This window comes from Erinaceus europaeus, chromosome 8, assembly GCF_950295315.1.
Source record: "Erinaceus europaeus chromosome 8, mEriEur2.1, whole genome shotgun sequence".
Taxonomy (NCBI): domain Eukaryota; kingdom Metazoa; phylum Chordata; class Mammalia; order Eulipotyphla; family Erinaceidae; genus Erinaceus; species Erinaceus europaeus.
In genome coordinates this window covers 1840812-1854443 of record NC_080169.1, presented here as the reverse complement: position 1 = coordinate 1854443, position 13632 = coordinate 1840812, and the positions used below count along the sequence as shown (strand labels likewise).

General features: G+C 44.6%; 1 protein-coding gene across 9 annotated transcripts in view; it reads left to right on the top strand.

The window, feature by feature from the left end:
- The window catches only part of PDE1C (phosphodiesterase 1C), a 432015-nt gene that overhangs the window by 310926 nt on the left and 107457 nt on the right, over nt 1–13632 (top strand). For all 9 annotated transcript variants that reach the window (XR_009551116.1, XR_009551115.1, XM_060195824.1 and 6 more), the window contains 3 exons: nt 4385–4485; nt 8500–8628; nt 12874–12975. Coding sequence is in view for 7 of the 9 variants with exons in the window: in XM_060195824.1 (XP_060051807.1) it covers nt 4385–4485; nt 8500–8628; nt 12874–12975 (332 nt within the window). In the remaining 2 variants the exon portion in view is untranslated. The remainder of the gene's footprint in view (nt 1–4384; nt 4486–8499; nt 8629–12873; nt 12976–13632) is intronic.

Sequence of the window (13632 nt, the reverse complement as noted above, 5' to 3'; positions counted from 1 at the left end):
CAGAGAGGGGGAGAGAAAGATAGATACCTGCAGACCTGCTTCACTGCCCGTGAAGCGACCCCCCTGCAGGTGGGGAGCTGGGGGCTTAAACCAGGATCCTTACACCTGTCCTTGCACTTTGCGCTACGTGCGCTTAACCCGCTGCGCCACCACATGACTCCCTTGCTTTGGTTTTAATGCTTCAGCTTAGTGCCTTTCATTACCAGGGTCAGGAAAGGAGGAGTTCATTTTCTTTCTGCTTGATTATTCTTAGAAGGTTTGAAGCTATGCTTCTTGCTTGCTCTTTAAATCATGGATGACATCGTCACATTTTTGTGAAAAATGTCAAAGGCAAAGGCCGGGTGCTGACATACCTGGTTGAGCACACATATTACAATGCACAGGGACCCAGGTTCAAGCCCCCGGTCCCCACCTGCAGGGGGAAAACTTTGCAAGTAGTGAAACAGGGCTGCAGTTGTCTCTCTTTCTCTCTCCTCTATCTGACCCCTCCCCTCTCAATTTCTGTCTGTCTCTATCCAATAATATGTAAATACATAAATATTTAAAAAAAAACACCAAAGTCCTCAAAATACCATCGTGCTCAAAGTCTGCTAAGTATTGATCTTAGAGCTTCTTGTGGGCCCTTGTGACCTTTGCCCTCTGGTTCCAGCAGCAGAGATGCTGCATTAGATGATGGGAGATGCTGCTGCAGATCTGATCAAGGTACTCATCAGGGGACCTTTCTCTTTTTCTTTTTATCATCTTTATTTATTGGATAGAGACAGCCAGAAGTCAAGAGGGAAGGGGGTGATAGAGAGGGAGAGAGACAGAGTGACACCTGCAGCCCTGCTTCACCACTTGTAAAGCTTTCCTGATCAGGGGATCTTAAAATAGGAATGGCCAGTGTGTGCTCAGGAGCATGTCTGGCAGGAGAAGCCTGTGTAGAAATTAACCCGTCGCTGTTAGTTGAAGCTGGAAGGGGTCAAGTTGAAAGCCAGCACCTTCATTCCAGCCTTGTGATGCCCTGGTCAGAAAATCTACATAGATGTACTGGACTTGAGAACTGCAAAATAGAGTGCCAATTAGTGGAAGATAGTCTTGTGGGCGTGTTTAAATTTTTTTTTAGTTTTTTCTTTTCTTTTCCCATTTATGTTGCCCTTGTCATTATTGTTATTGTTGCCATTGCTGCTGATGTTGTTGTTGGATAGGACAGAGAGAAATGGAGGGAGGAGGGGAAGGCAGAGAGGGGGAGAGAAAGACACCCGCAGACCTGCTTCACCGCCTGTGAAGCGACTTCCCTGCAAGTGGGGAGCCGGGGGCTCGAACCGGGATCCTTACCCTTATGCTGGTCCTTGCGCTTTGCACCACATGCGCTTGACTCTCTGCGCTACTGCCTGGCCCCCTAATTTTCTTATTATCTTTATTTGTTGGATAAAGAGCCAGAAATCAAGAGGGAAAAAGGAGATAGAGAGGGAGAGAGACACCTGCAGTACTGCTTCATCACTTGCAAAGCTTTTCCCCTGCAGGTGGGGACTGGGGCCTTGAACATGGGTCCTTGTGCATTATAACGTGTGCTCAACCAGGTGCACCACCACCTGCTCCAGGGAGATAGTCTTTAAGTTGTAAGTGTGTGGCTCCTTGTTCAAATAGCAGTAGAAAGCTAATAAGGGGGTGGGAATGTGCCTAAAGAAACTGTCATTCACATTCACAGATCAAAGTCAAAACATGCTGACTTTTACTCATCTCAGCTCCATTTACCTTATATGCCTATGTATGCACACATGCACACGTACACACACACATGCACACACACGCACACATGCACACACGCACGCACACACGCGTGAACACACGCACACACACACATGCACACACACGCACGCACACACGCACACACACAGTCAGGATATAGTGTCATTGACTTGCTTGTGACAGTTATAGTTTGTAGACAGTTAAATACTCATTGGATCCTTAGCTTGTAGCCTGTGACAACTTGATGAATCTGGGATAGAGTGTGTGGGGGACTTCAGTCTCTGAATGTTTGTGGATTGCCATACAGTCTTCTGGGTTCACTGTAGCTAGTGTGGCAAGTTAGGAATGATGGGGCACATGGACATCTGACCCACACTTCTCTCTGAATAGCTTCTGTGGATGAAAACAGCTGCTTCTCCCCACTGGCCTCTCCTGGATGTAAGCATCCAAGGTGTTGACTGAAAGGCCAGCATGTTCAACATGAGCTCTCAGGGCTCAAGGCTTATTTCCTATTGTATACCTGTTTGATCATGTGTTGTTTTGATGTATTAGAAGTGATTTATGCCTAGGTAGGATCTTGCTAGTATATAAGGGGAGGAGAGCAAATCACAGTTGTGTTTATTCATGAGAACTATGTCTTTGTAGCTATTTGGACATCTGAGTCATCCAAGCTCATGCTCTGTGATTCAGATTTTTTTATATAGTAAACTCTCTCCCTCCCATTCACAATCCTTTTACATTTTAAAGCGTCAAGTTAGAACTGGCTAGACTGGGAGGAAGAGCTAACGTGGGTCAGCCCGTGGGGAGTGGGAGCCAGGAGGTGGAGGGGACAGAGTATTCAGAAGGAAAGGCCGTGGGGAGTGGGAGCCAGGAGGTGGATGGGACAGAGTATTCAGAAGGAAAGGCCGTGGGGAGTGGGAGCCAGGAGGTGGAGGGGACAGAGTATTCAGAAGGAAAGGCCGTGGGGAGTGGGAGCCAGGAGGTGGAGGGGACAGAGTATTCAGAAGGAAAGGCCGTGGGGAGTGGGAGCCAGGAGGTGGATGGGACAGAGTATTCAGAAGGAAAGGCCGTGGGGAGTGGGAGCCAGGAGGTGGAGGGGACAGAGTATTCAGAAGGAAAGGCCGTGGGGAGTGGGAGCCAGGAGGTGGATGGGACAGAGTATTCAGAAGGAAAGGCCGTGGGGAGTGGGAGCCAGGAGGTGGATGGGACAGAGTATTCAGAAGGAAAGGCCGTGGGGAGTGGGAGCCAGGAGGTGGAGGGGACAGAGTATTCAGAAGGAAAGGCCGTGGGGAGTGGGAGCCAGGAGGTGGAGGGGACAGAGTATTCAGAAGGAAAGGCACCGCCTGAGGGAAAAAGATGGGTCTGTTTGTGTGTACGTGGAGAAGATTAAGAAATGCATAATAAAAAAATTTTACCTACATGGCTTTATTCAAAACTGAGTAAACACATGAATCTGAACCCAAAGGAAATATAAAGATTCTGAGCAAGAATGCCACAGTCTTAGTGCATCCTTGTGTGAGTCACTGAACACCTAACTTCACGTTGCTCAGCTACAAAGTGTGGGCACAGGTGTCGGCGTACTGTGTAGAGCACCCGCATTACAGGGCACGAAGGTCCAGATTCAAAGCCCTGCAGGGGAGAAGCATCGCAAGTAGTGAAACAATGCCGTAGGTGTCTCTCCATATCTCCCCCTTTCCTCTCAATTTTTCTCTGTTGCTATCCAATATAGGTAGATAAATTGATTTAAAAATAAAATAAAACCTTTAAAGATATTCAGATATTCCAAGGAGCCCATGACTTGAGTGATTTTTGCCTGAGCCTGATAGCTAATATGCAGGTGGGTTAGTATTTCTGGGAAGACGGAGTTGAGACTAGGAATAGAAAGTTGGATCAGGACAGAGAGTTGCCCCCAAATATGGGAAACGTATATAGATGCCGTGAGCTGTAAGCCCTGTCACTCTGACCTGGGCCCATGTCTAGTCACAGTCAGCACAGGAGGCTGTGTGACCTCTGTACCCCTGGAGGTCTGAACTCACAGTGCACGGCTACAGCTGGGAACACTTCAGGCTGCGCTCACCTCACGACCAGTCTTCCTCGAGTGGCAGAGCGTGTTGCAGGTGTTGTTGACTCTGCTTATTCGGGGAACACACATTGGCGGCCTCTGAGCTACACAGTGTGGGTTCTGTGCGTAGAGACGTCTCTTTAAACAGACATTAGCAAGGGCGAGCACAAGGCGGAAATTAGAGCATTATCGGTTTAAACCTCACCCCCTTCTAGTGGAGTTTTTCTGCTACTCTTGGTGTGTGGTATTATATCGAACCTTTAAGGTACATCTGTATGTGTCTACTTAGGAATTTTATTTGGGAAATGGAAGAGAGGATGCAGCAAAGACTTTAAAGACTTCATGTTTGTTTGTTTTTTTTTATCTCTTTTTTAATTTCCAGCCTTGCTGGGCATGCTGGTTCCAGATTTCCTCCTCCTCCTCTCCTCTCCACCCCCCCAACTTCCTGGTCTCCTCATGGACAAAACGACAAAGCTTTCTGTCTGTCGGGGAAATGTGTGTTCGGCAATAGTGGAAAGACATCAGTGTGAGTGTGTCGTCAACAAGCTGAGAAAGACAGCTTCTCTGACGACTCTGTCCTGTCCCTTTCAGAATTGGCTGACGGAGCTGGAGATCTTCGCTATCATCTTCTCAGCGGCCATCCATGACTATGAGCACACCGGAACCACCAACAATTTCCACATTCAGACTCGGTGAGGATGATGAACTCTGGAGAGAAGGGCAGAGGGTAGGGACACAATTTGTAGAAGTCAGAGAGGTATACCTTGCCTTTCCATTTCCCACTGTTGTTCTGTTTTTCATTTCTGAAAAACAAAATGAACAAGAGATCAGTGAGTCGGCTTCAATCAAGAATTGGAGTCTAAGAAACCGTCTGCTTCACGGGCAATGTGATATCCTCTCCCATTGTGCTATTTGATGTCATTGCTTTGTGTGTCTGTGGTGCACACTCTCAGTTTCTGAAAGGAGGCGGAGCAGTTTACAAAGAGGCACAAATGCCTTGTCCACTGAATCAAGACCTGCATAAACTGGGAAAGGTTCTGTGGCTTTGCTCAGTCACCGAGGTGTCTGGCCCTCTGACCTCTGGGACCCCAGCGATGCCCTTCTCACTCTGCCTGGCCTCATCTCTGCTCTGTGCTGGTACAAGGCTGCTGGGCCGAGGTGGTCTTGTATAGGCACCTTTCTGATGGGCAGCCTGTGCATCTTCACTAATGAGCTGCACAGGTGGATCCAGACTTGAGTAGGGATATTAAATAGGCACCCAAGTGCCTTTGACTGTAACAGGCATCACTAGTTGATTTGGGGATATCTATCTATCTATCTATCTATCTATCTATCTATCTATCTATCTATTTTTTTCCTTATCAAGCTATGGATTTATCCTTTGTATTTCTCTTAGCATAGAATTCGGAGCAAGTTATTTCTACTTATCTGGCCTCTCCTAGCTTGAAGACTTAACCTTCTCTTAAAACCATGATATGGTGGGGCCGGGTGGTGGCGCACCTGGTTGAGCACAGATGTTAAGTGCTCAAGAACCCAGGTTCGAGCCCCCAGTCCCCACCTGCAGGGGGAAAGCTTCACAAGCAGTGAAGCAGGTCTGTAGGTGTCTCTCTTTCTCTCTCCCTCTCTATCTCCCCTACCCCCTCGATTTCTGGTTGTCTCTATCCAATAAATAAAGATAATAAAAAAATTTTAAAAAACACGATATGGAGGTCTCTGAAGGACTTTGACAGAGGGTTTAATTGGGAAAACTGGGCGGTATAACACCTGGTTAAGCTCACACATTATAGTGCACAAAGAAATGGGTTCAAGCCCCTGTTCCTACCTACGGGGAAGAAAGTTTCACGAGAGGTGAAGCAGGGCTGCTGATGTCTCTCTGTCTCTTTCCCTCTCTATCTCCCCTTCCCCTCTCAATTTCTCTCTGCCTCTATCCAATAATATATATATATATATATATATATATATATATATATTTTTTTTTTTTTTAAAGGAAGGTATAATTGGGTCTGAACACAGAAATCAAGAACGGTTAGAATCTGGGGAGGTGGCGAAGCAGAGAGAGAGTATATAACAGGGAGGGGTGAGAGTCTAGCGCCAAATAAATACTTGCTGACCTTGCTTGAGTGAGCAGCTGCACACTCCAGATAGACTTGTGTTCACTAAATCAACCTGCATGTGTTTAATGAACACAACACTTAATTATGGGCTACACGAAAGAAGACAATATTGTCTGGTATCTGCTCAGGAGGAGATTTTAATAGAGTGGAGGTGGATAAAAGGATTTCTGAACCTTGTTTCATGTTCTGCGCTGCCTCTTCTCATGGAGTGGCCCCAGCCACTGTTGTGAGCAAGCCTTTTGTAGTTGTGCTGCAGTCTTCAAGTGCACGGGACTCCACGGAGCAGTGCAGTTTGCTGGGTATCTGAGAGCAGAACCTTTGCTCTGAGGACAGAGACCGGTGTTCATGGCACAGCTGCGTGAGGAGAGGTGGGAGGAACAGTTGACTGTGGATCTGGACAGGAGACAAGATTCAAAACCAGTCACCATTCAAGAGAAATTACTCAGTTACAGGAATTAGGAAATAGCTTTGTGGTGTCACAAAAATACACATTGGTTGGTGCCTAGGGATCAGGGTTTTTTTTTTTTTTTTTCATCTCAAGATTTACATGTTTTGTACTATCTCCATAGGAGTGGGAAAATTCCAGAAGATTCTGTCATGTTTCATTTGGAATAAAATTTAAGCATTGACTTAAAAAAAAAAACACAGAGCTTTATTCAAAGCAGATCTACTCTTGTAGTTTTTCCAGAAAACTATGTCCATGAAGAGGATCTTTGTCCTTTGATGGGCAAAATGTTAAGCATAGAATTTAAAAAAATATTTATTTATTTATTCCCTTTTGTTGCCCTTGTTGTTTTATTGTTGTAGTTATTATTGATGTCGTTGTTGTTGGATAGGACAGAGAGAAATGGAGTGGGGAGGGAAAGACAGAAGACAGGGGGAGAGAAAGACAGACACCTGCAGACCTGCTTCACCGCCTGTGAAGCGACTCCCCCGCAGGTGGGGAGCCGGGGGCTCAAACCAGATCCTTACACCAGTCCTGGCACTGTGCGCCACGTGCGCTTAACCCGCTGCGTTACCGCCCGACTCCCTAAGCATAGAATTTTAAAGTTATGTTACATACATTCCAGACTTTAGTCAATGACTGATGAAAGTTATTTTGGTGAGTTGTTATTGTGAAATGGCCTTGTTTTACATTTCTGGAACTTAGCTTCCTTTAGGAAAAAACAAACTCCAGTATATGAAGGTGTTACTACATTAGATATTAAATGTTATTTACTCTCTGGTGTCCTTCAGCTGGGGAATGGTCTGAAGAAAGTGACTAACAACTGCTTTATAATCTTTAGATTCTTTGCTCTCAGTTTTACATGTGTGGCTTCTGCAGGGCAAAAACTTACCATTTTATCAGTTAGTGGCTTACAGTGCACATGGGTGCGGTGTCCCATTTCCTCTTTGTAGATGTCTGCAAAGCACTGTCACTCCCAACTGAGGTCTTTCCCACCATCATGCACCAGGACCCCAAAGTCTGTCCCCCTCCCCTAGCCTGCAGCTCCCCCACCCTCTTTCCACAGAGTCCTTTGCTTCGGTGCAATACTCCAAACCCACTCCAAGTTTCACTTGGTATTTTCCCTTTCTGTGCTGTTTCTTGAGTTCCACCTATGAATGAGATAATCTGGTATTCATCCATCTCTTTCTGGCTTATCTAACTTACTATGATTCCTTCAAGTTACATCCAAGAGGCAGAGGAAATGACTCCATCACTTTTAATAGCTGCGTAGTATTCCGTTGTGTATCTAGACGGCAGCTTGCTCAGCCACTCATCTGTTGTTGGACACCTGAGTTGCTTCCAGGTTTTGGCTATTACAGATTGTGCTGCTGTGAACACAGGTGTACACAAGTCTTTTTGGATGGGTGTGCTTGGTTCTTTAGGATCTATCCCCAGGAGAGGAATTTTAGGGTTATTGGGTAGGTCCATTTCTAGTTTTCTGAGAATTCTCCAGACTGCTCCACAGGGGTTGGACCAATTCTGTGTAGCAAGATTTTAAGATCAAGTCACTACCAGAGGGACTCACTAGGTGGGATGTATTCAGAGACTTGCCACTAAAATAAATTCTTTCACTGAGTAAAGTACAAAATTTAAATGCCATTTCAGAAAACATAGGAAGTTGACTTGCATTTAAAATGTCACTTTGCACAGAACACAGAGATACAGCTGTGTAGAATTACCTATCTCACAGCCATATATTAACATTAACACCCTTTTCAGATCATTTTCGAGAGTTTGAGCTGATTTTTCGCTTTTTGCTTGATATAAATGCTATGAGGGCAAAGGTAGCTACGCAACGTAAGAAAAGAGGGCCAGGTGGTGACACACATGTTACAGTACACACAACATTCTGGCTTCAAGTCTCTGGTTCCCACCTGCAGGGGGAAAGCTTTGCAGGACTGCAGGTGTGTCTCTCTATCTCTCTCCCTCTCTATCTCCCCCTTCCCTCTTGATTTCTGGCTGTCTCTATCCAATAAATAAATAAGTAAAGATAATTTAAAAATAACAAAACATACAGGTGAAGTCTAACTCAGGAGAGTCACCAGCAAAATAACTCATCTATTTCACATAGTAACTTCTTTTCCTTCCCCTTGGTCTCCGTTCAGGTCTGATCCAGCTATTCTGTACAATGACCGGTCTGTACTGGAAAATCACCACTTAAGCGCAACTTACCGCCTTCTGCAAGAGGATGAAGAAATGAATATTTTGATCAACCTGTCAAAGGATGATTGGAGGTAAAGTGAGACAAGAGAGAGGCTGAGAGGGCGGGGAAGGAGCCATGAGATGAAGTCTGCTGCTTCTGGAGAGAGAACAGCCTATGAGGTTGTAGTCTGCTGCTTCTGGAGAGAGAACAGCCTATGAGGTTGTAGTCTGCTGCTTCTGGAGAGAGAACAGCCTATGAGGTTGTAGTCTGCTGCTTCTGGAGAGAGAATAGCCTATGAGGCTGCTTTTCTTTTCCCCAGAGCCGTGCTCAGCTCTGGCTGATGGTGGTGCAGGGACTGAAGTTGGGAACCTTGGAGCCTGAGGCTTGAGAGCGTTTTACTTACTCATCATGCTATCTCCCTCACCCTGTGCAGATCTGAAATACTGTTTCTTTCTGAACAAAATATTTAAAGGTATTGTAGGCACTTTGGAAATAATTTTTACCTTAGGAAGCTTGTATTGCTTTTATCCTAATTTCTTTTTTTAAATTATCTTTATTTATTGGATAGAGACTGTCAGGAATCAAGAGGCAAGGGGGTGGGAGAGAGGGAGAGAGACAGAGAGACACCTACAGCCCTGCTTCACCACTTGCAAAGCTTTCCCGCTGCAGGTGGGGACCAGGGGCTCAAACCTGGATCCTTGAGCTCTGTACCATGTGTGCTCAACCAGTTGCGCCACCACCTGGCCCCTCTAAATTTCTGAAATTGGAATCTTACCACTTAGCATTTCTTTTTTACTTTATAATTATAATTAATTTGGAGTTTTAGGAAGAAAAACCCCACCATTTGTTAAAGAGATTATTTTTGCTATTCATGAAGTCTCAGACACTCTGAACACAGCAGCGGCACACCCTGTTGTGTGTACATTACCACACTCAAGGCCCCGGGCTCAAGGCCCTGGGCCCTACCTGCAGTGGGCGAGCTTCATGAGTGGTGAAGCGGGGCTGCGGGTGTCTTTCTTTCTTTCTTTCTTTCTCCCCCCCCCCCAATTTCTCTCTGTCAGAAAATAGAGAAAACGGGAGTCAGGCGGGAGCGCCGCAGGTTACGCGCACGTGGCACAAAGCGCAGGGACCAGCGTAAGGATCCTGGTTCGAGCCCCCGGCTCCCCACCTGCAGGGGAGTCGCTTCACAGACGGTGAAGCAGGTCTGCAGGTGTCTGTCTTTCTCTCCCCCTCTCTGTCTTCCCCTCCTCTCTCCATTTCTCTCTTTCCTACCCAACAACAACAATAACAACAACAACAAAACAACAAGGGAAACAAAAGGGAGTAAATAAATAAATAATAAAAAAATAAAATAGAGAAAACAAATGTAGGTCAGATGTTTCAAAGCTTATAGGCAAAACTGAGAGAGAAGGAGGTGTTTGCAAAGCTGTCCCCCTCTAGGTGGGGCCCGGTGGCTTGAACCCAGGTCCTTGAGCACTGTAACATCTGAGCTCAACCAGGTGCACCACCACCCGACCCTGAATAAAGCCATATATGTGTTTGTCTTGTGTACTGGTTTTTATCTCTCTTATCTCAAAGACAAAGAAATACAGAGGTCAGAATCATGGAATATCTCAGGTACTCAACATCCTAGACTTACAGTTATGGCCTATAGTGCCATGATTTATTTCCACTCCTTATTTAATAGGGTTTTGAAAATTAAAAGAAGAATGTAGTGGACTTTTATTATTATTATTATTATTTATTGCCACCAGGGTTATCACGTAGCTCTGTGCTGGTACCATGAGTCCTTGGCACCTGGTGGCCCACATTTTTTTCTTTCTATTTTATTTTTAGGATGTGCTAGGACAGAGAAAAATTGAGAGGGAAGGAGAGATAGAGAGGGAGAGAGAAAGACAGACACCTACCTGCAGATCAGCTTCACCACTTGTGGGGAGCAAGGAGCTGGAACTGGGGTCCTTGTCCATGGTATTACATGTGCTTAACCAGATGTGTCACCACCCAGCCCCTGTAGTGGACTTTTTAACTTACATAGACATAGTGTTCCACTATATTTTCATTTAAGGATAATTTCTTTTTCTTTCTTTTTTTTTTTTTTAGTGATTTAATATTGATTCATAAAATTATGAGATAACGGTGGAATAATTCCACACTGTTCCCACCATGAGAGTTCTGTGTCCCCATTCCATTCTCCCAAGGTCACAGATATGGGCTATTATTTCTAAAGATATATATATTTTTTTTCTGGGGTTCTGCCTTCTCTTCCTTTATAAGGCATATCTATACCTATTACTACTTTCAAATGTCCTTCCTTTTCCCCCTCTCTCTCTGGGTCTTGATGAAATTGGGATTCAGAGCTCTCAGGTCATCTTCCCCTAACACTTGTCTTCTCTGGGGATATAGACCAAAATTCTTTTTGGGGTGGAGAAGGTGGGAGTTGTGGCTTCTGTAATTGCTTCTCCACTGGACATGGGTGTTGGCAGGTGGACCCACACCCCCAGCCTGTCTCTGTCTTTCCCTAGTGGGGCAGGGCTCTGGGGAGGGGAGGCTCCAGGACACATGGGTGAGGGCGTCTTCCCAGGGAAGTCAGGTTGGCATCATGGTAGCATCTGCAACTTGGTGGCTGAAAGGCAGTAAGATATAAAGCAGGACAAAATGTTTAATAAAACAGGAACCAAGAAATAGGAATAGAGCAGATGAGAATAGGGATTTTAGAATGGGGAGAAGCTAGGAGATCTGTGTTTGGTATGTTCCTAGGGGCCCATGACTTCAGTAATTTTTATTTGAGCATGATAGATAACATGCAGGGGGACTAAAAATATTGTCTGGGAAGATGGTGTCAGAGGTGAGAATAGGGCTAGAAAGCTAGATTACGGCAGAGAGTAGCTGCCAAACTTGGAGGTAGTATATCAATACAATTAAGAGTTTATCCCATCATTCTGACCCAGGGCATATCTATTCATATTTAGCACAGGAGCCTGTGTGACCTCTGAGTCCCCGTCAGTCCATGGTCACAGTTGGAGCATTCTAGGCCTAACTCACGTCAGGACCCGTCTTCCTGGAGGGGCAGAGCAGGCTGACCAGCCTCCCTTCAGAGGGTGGGGAGTCCCTACCATGCTGCTCTACAGTGAGGGCAAGGTCCTGGAGAGGCCACAAGAGGGCTTGTGATGATGTTCCTGATGAAGTGTTTTATTATTTTATCATATTTTATTAATGTCTAGGTACATTGCTATAAGAGTTTAATCTCATAAGTAAAGTGTTAGTTAACAGTTCATCTCTTTAACCCAATGATAACATGTATTTAGGGATTTTTTTGTCTTTGTAGCAAAGTAATTTCAAAATTGATTTATTTTATTAGTGATTTAATAATGAATTGTAGGATTATTAAGATAACAGGGCATGTTCAGCACTGTACCCACCATCAAGATTCTCTGTCCTCACCCTCTCTAATGCGACCGCCATAGTTCTCACAGAGTCTTGGAGACAGTTAGGCTACTTCTTTGGTTTTCTTCTTGTTGTTTGTTTTCTGAAAATTGACTTGCTTCAGTTCTGTAAATTGTACATTTGCGTGAAGCCACCTGAAGCTTCCTTTCACCCCTTATCTAGGTTGACTTCTAGGAAAGCAATCCAAACAGCTGATGCGCTCTGTCTGGCTACACAAGTGCAAGCATGTTTTCAGATATCTATTGCATTTCAAAGCAGAGTAACATGGAATTCCACTTGAGAGAGGAAAAATAAACTGCTAACCAGCCAGTCTTCCTATAATAGCAACTATAAACTGTAGACAAGATACAGATGAACAAGCAAACGCCCCTAAAGATAGTTGTAGAATAGCCAAGGAAGCTAGTTGGCTAACACTGTGATAATACAGAGATTCTAGCATCTTTCTGGCTGCTGGAAAACAAGAGGATAACATCCAGTAATCATTCAGACCCTGTGAATAGACTCTGTTCAATACTTAGTTGATATTGAACCATACACATATAGAATCAAAGCAATCTCAATGAAAGCTGATGTTACACTCACTCGAGTTGTGCAGACTTTATATTTTAAGTTTAAAAGGTTAATGCCCTCTAAAACAAACTACAATAATCTTTAATACAATATAACAGAATTCAGTCTCTAAAACAGCATCTACATCCAGGATACAGTGTAAATGGCATACAGAGAGACAGTCAGTAGCTGCAGTCTCCAAGGGTTCCCCTTAGGTCAGAAATGTCATAGACCATGGCTTATTTTGACTAGAAGTAGCAAAATCAACTTTAACTTTCCATTTTAAAAAGTTTAATTCTTTCTTTTCTCCTCCCCCTCCCCCTTCACTGGATGTTTCTGAAAGGGAGTTTCGCACCTTGGTCATTGAGATGGTAATGGCCACAGATATGTCCTGTCATTTCCAACAAATAAAAGCAATGAAAACGGCCCTGCAGCAGCCAGAAGCGTGAGTAGACTTTTGATGTCATGCGGTCTCATGGGGATTGAACAGGGGTCTTGTCTGTGTTCTTGCCCCTCAATCGCTTCAATTCTTCAACTGGACTGTGAGTGTTCTCTTAACATGAAGGGTGCTGGGAGGAGAGACGCGAGGACTGCACTTGGCTTAGTCATATTCTCCTCAGGGTTGAAATAGATAATAAAAGCCAGACACACTATTCCCCAGTTACAGTTTTGACTGTTTTCTTTTCCTTCTTTCTTCTTTTTTAATTTATTTCTTTATTGGGAGATTCATGTTTTACATTTGACAGTAAATACAATAGTTTGTACATGCATAACATTCCCCAGTTTTCCATATAACAATACAACCCCCACTAGGTCCTCTGTCACCCTTTTTGGACCTGTGTTCTCCGCCCCCCCCCCACCCCCCAGAGTCTTTTACTTTGGTGCAATACACCAATCCCAGTTTTAAGTGTTTTCTTATTGGAAACTAAATTAGCAAAGATTATTCAGTGCAGAAGCCAGAGATAAAAATCAGTGACATGACTCTTGGGTCCTTGTTAATTTTTAGATGGACGTGGTCATGCCAGACATAGTTTTCAGTCCATTTTCAAAGCTCAGTGAGCAGGAGAAACTAACCCTACTCACATCCCAGTAAGAAGAACTG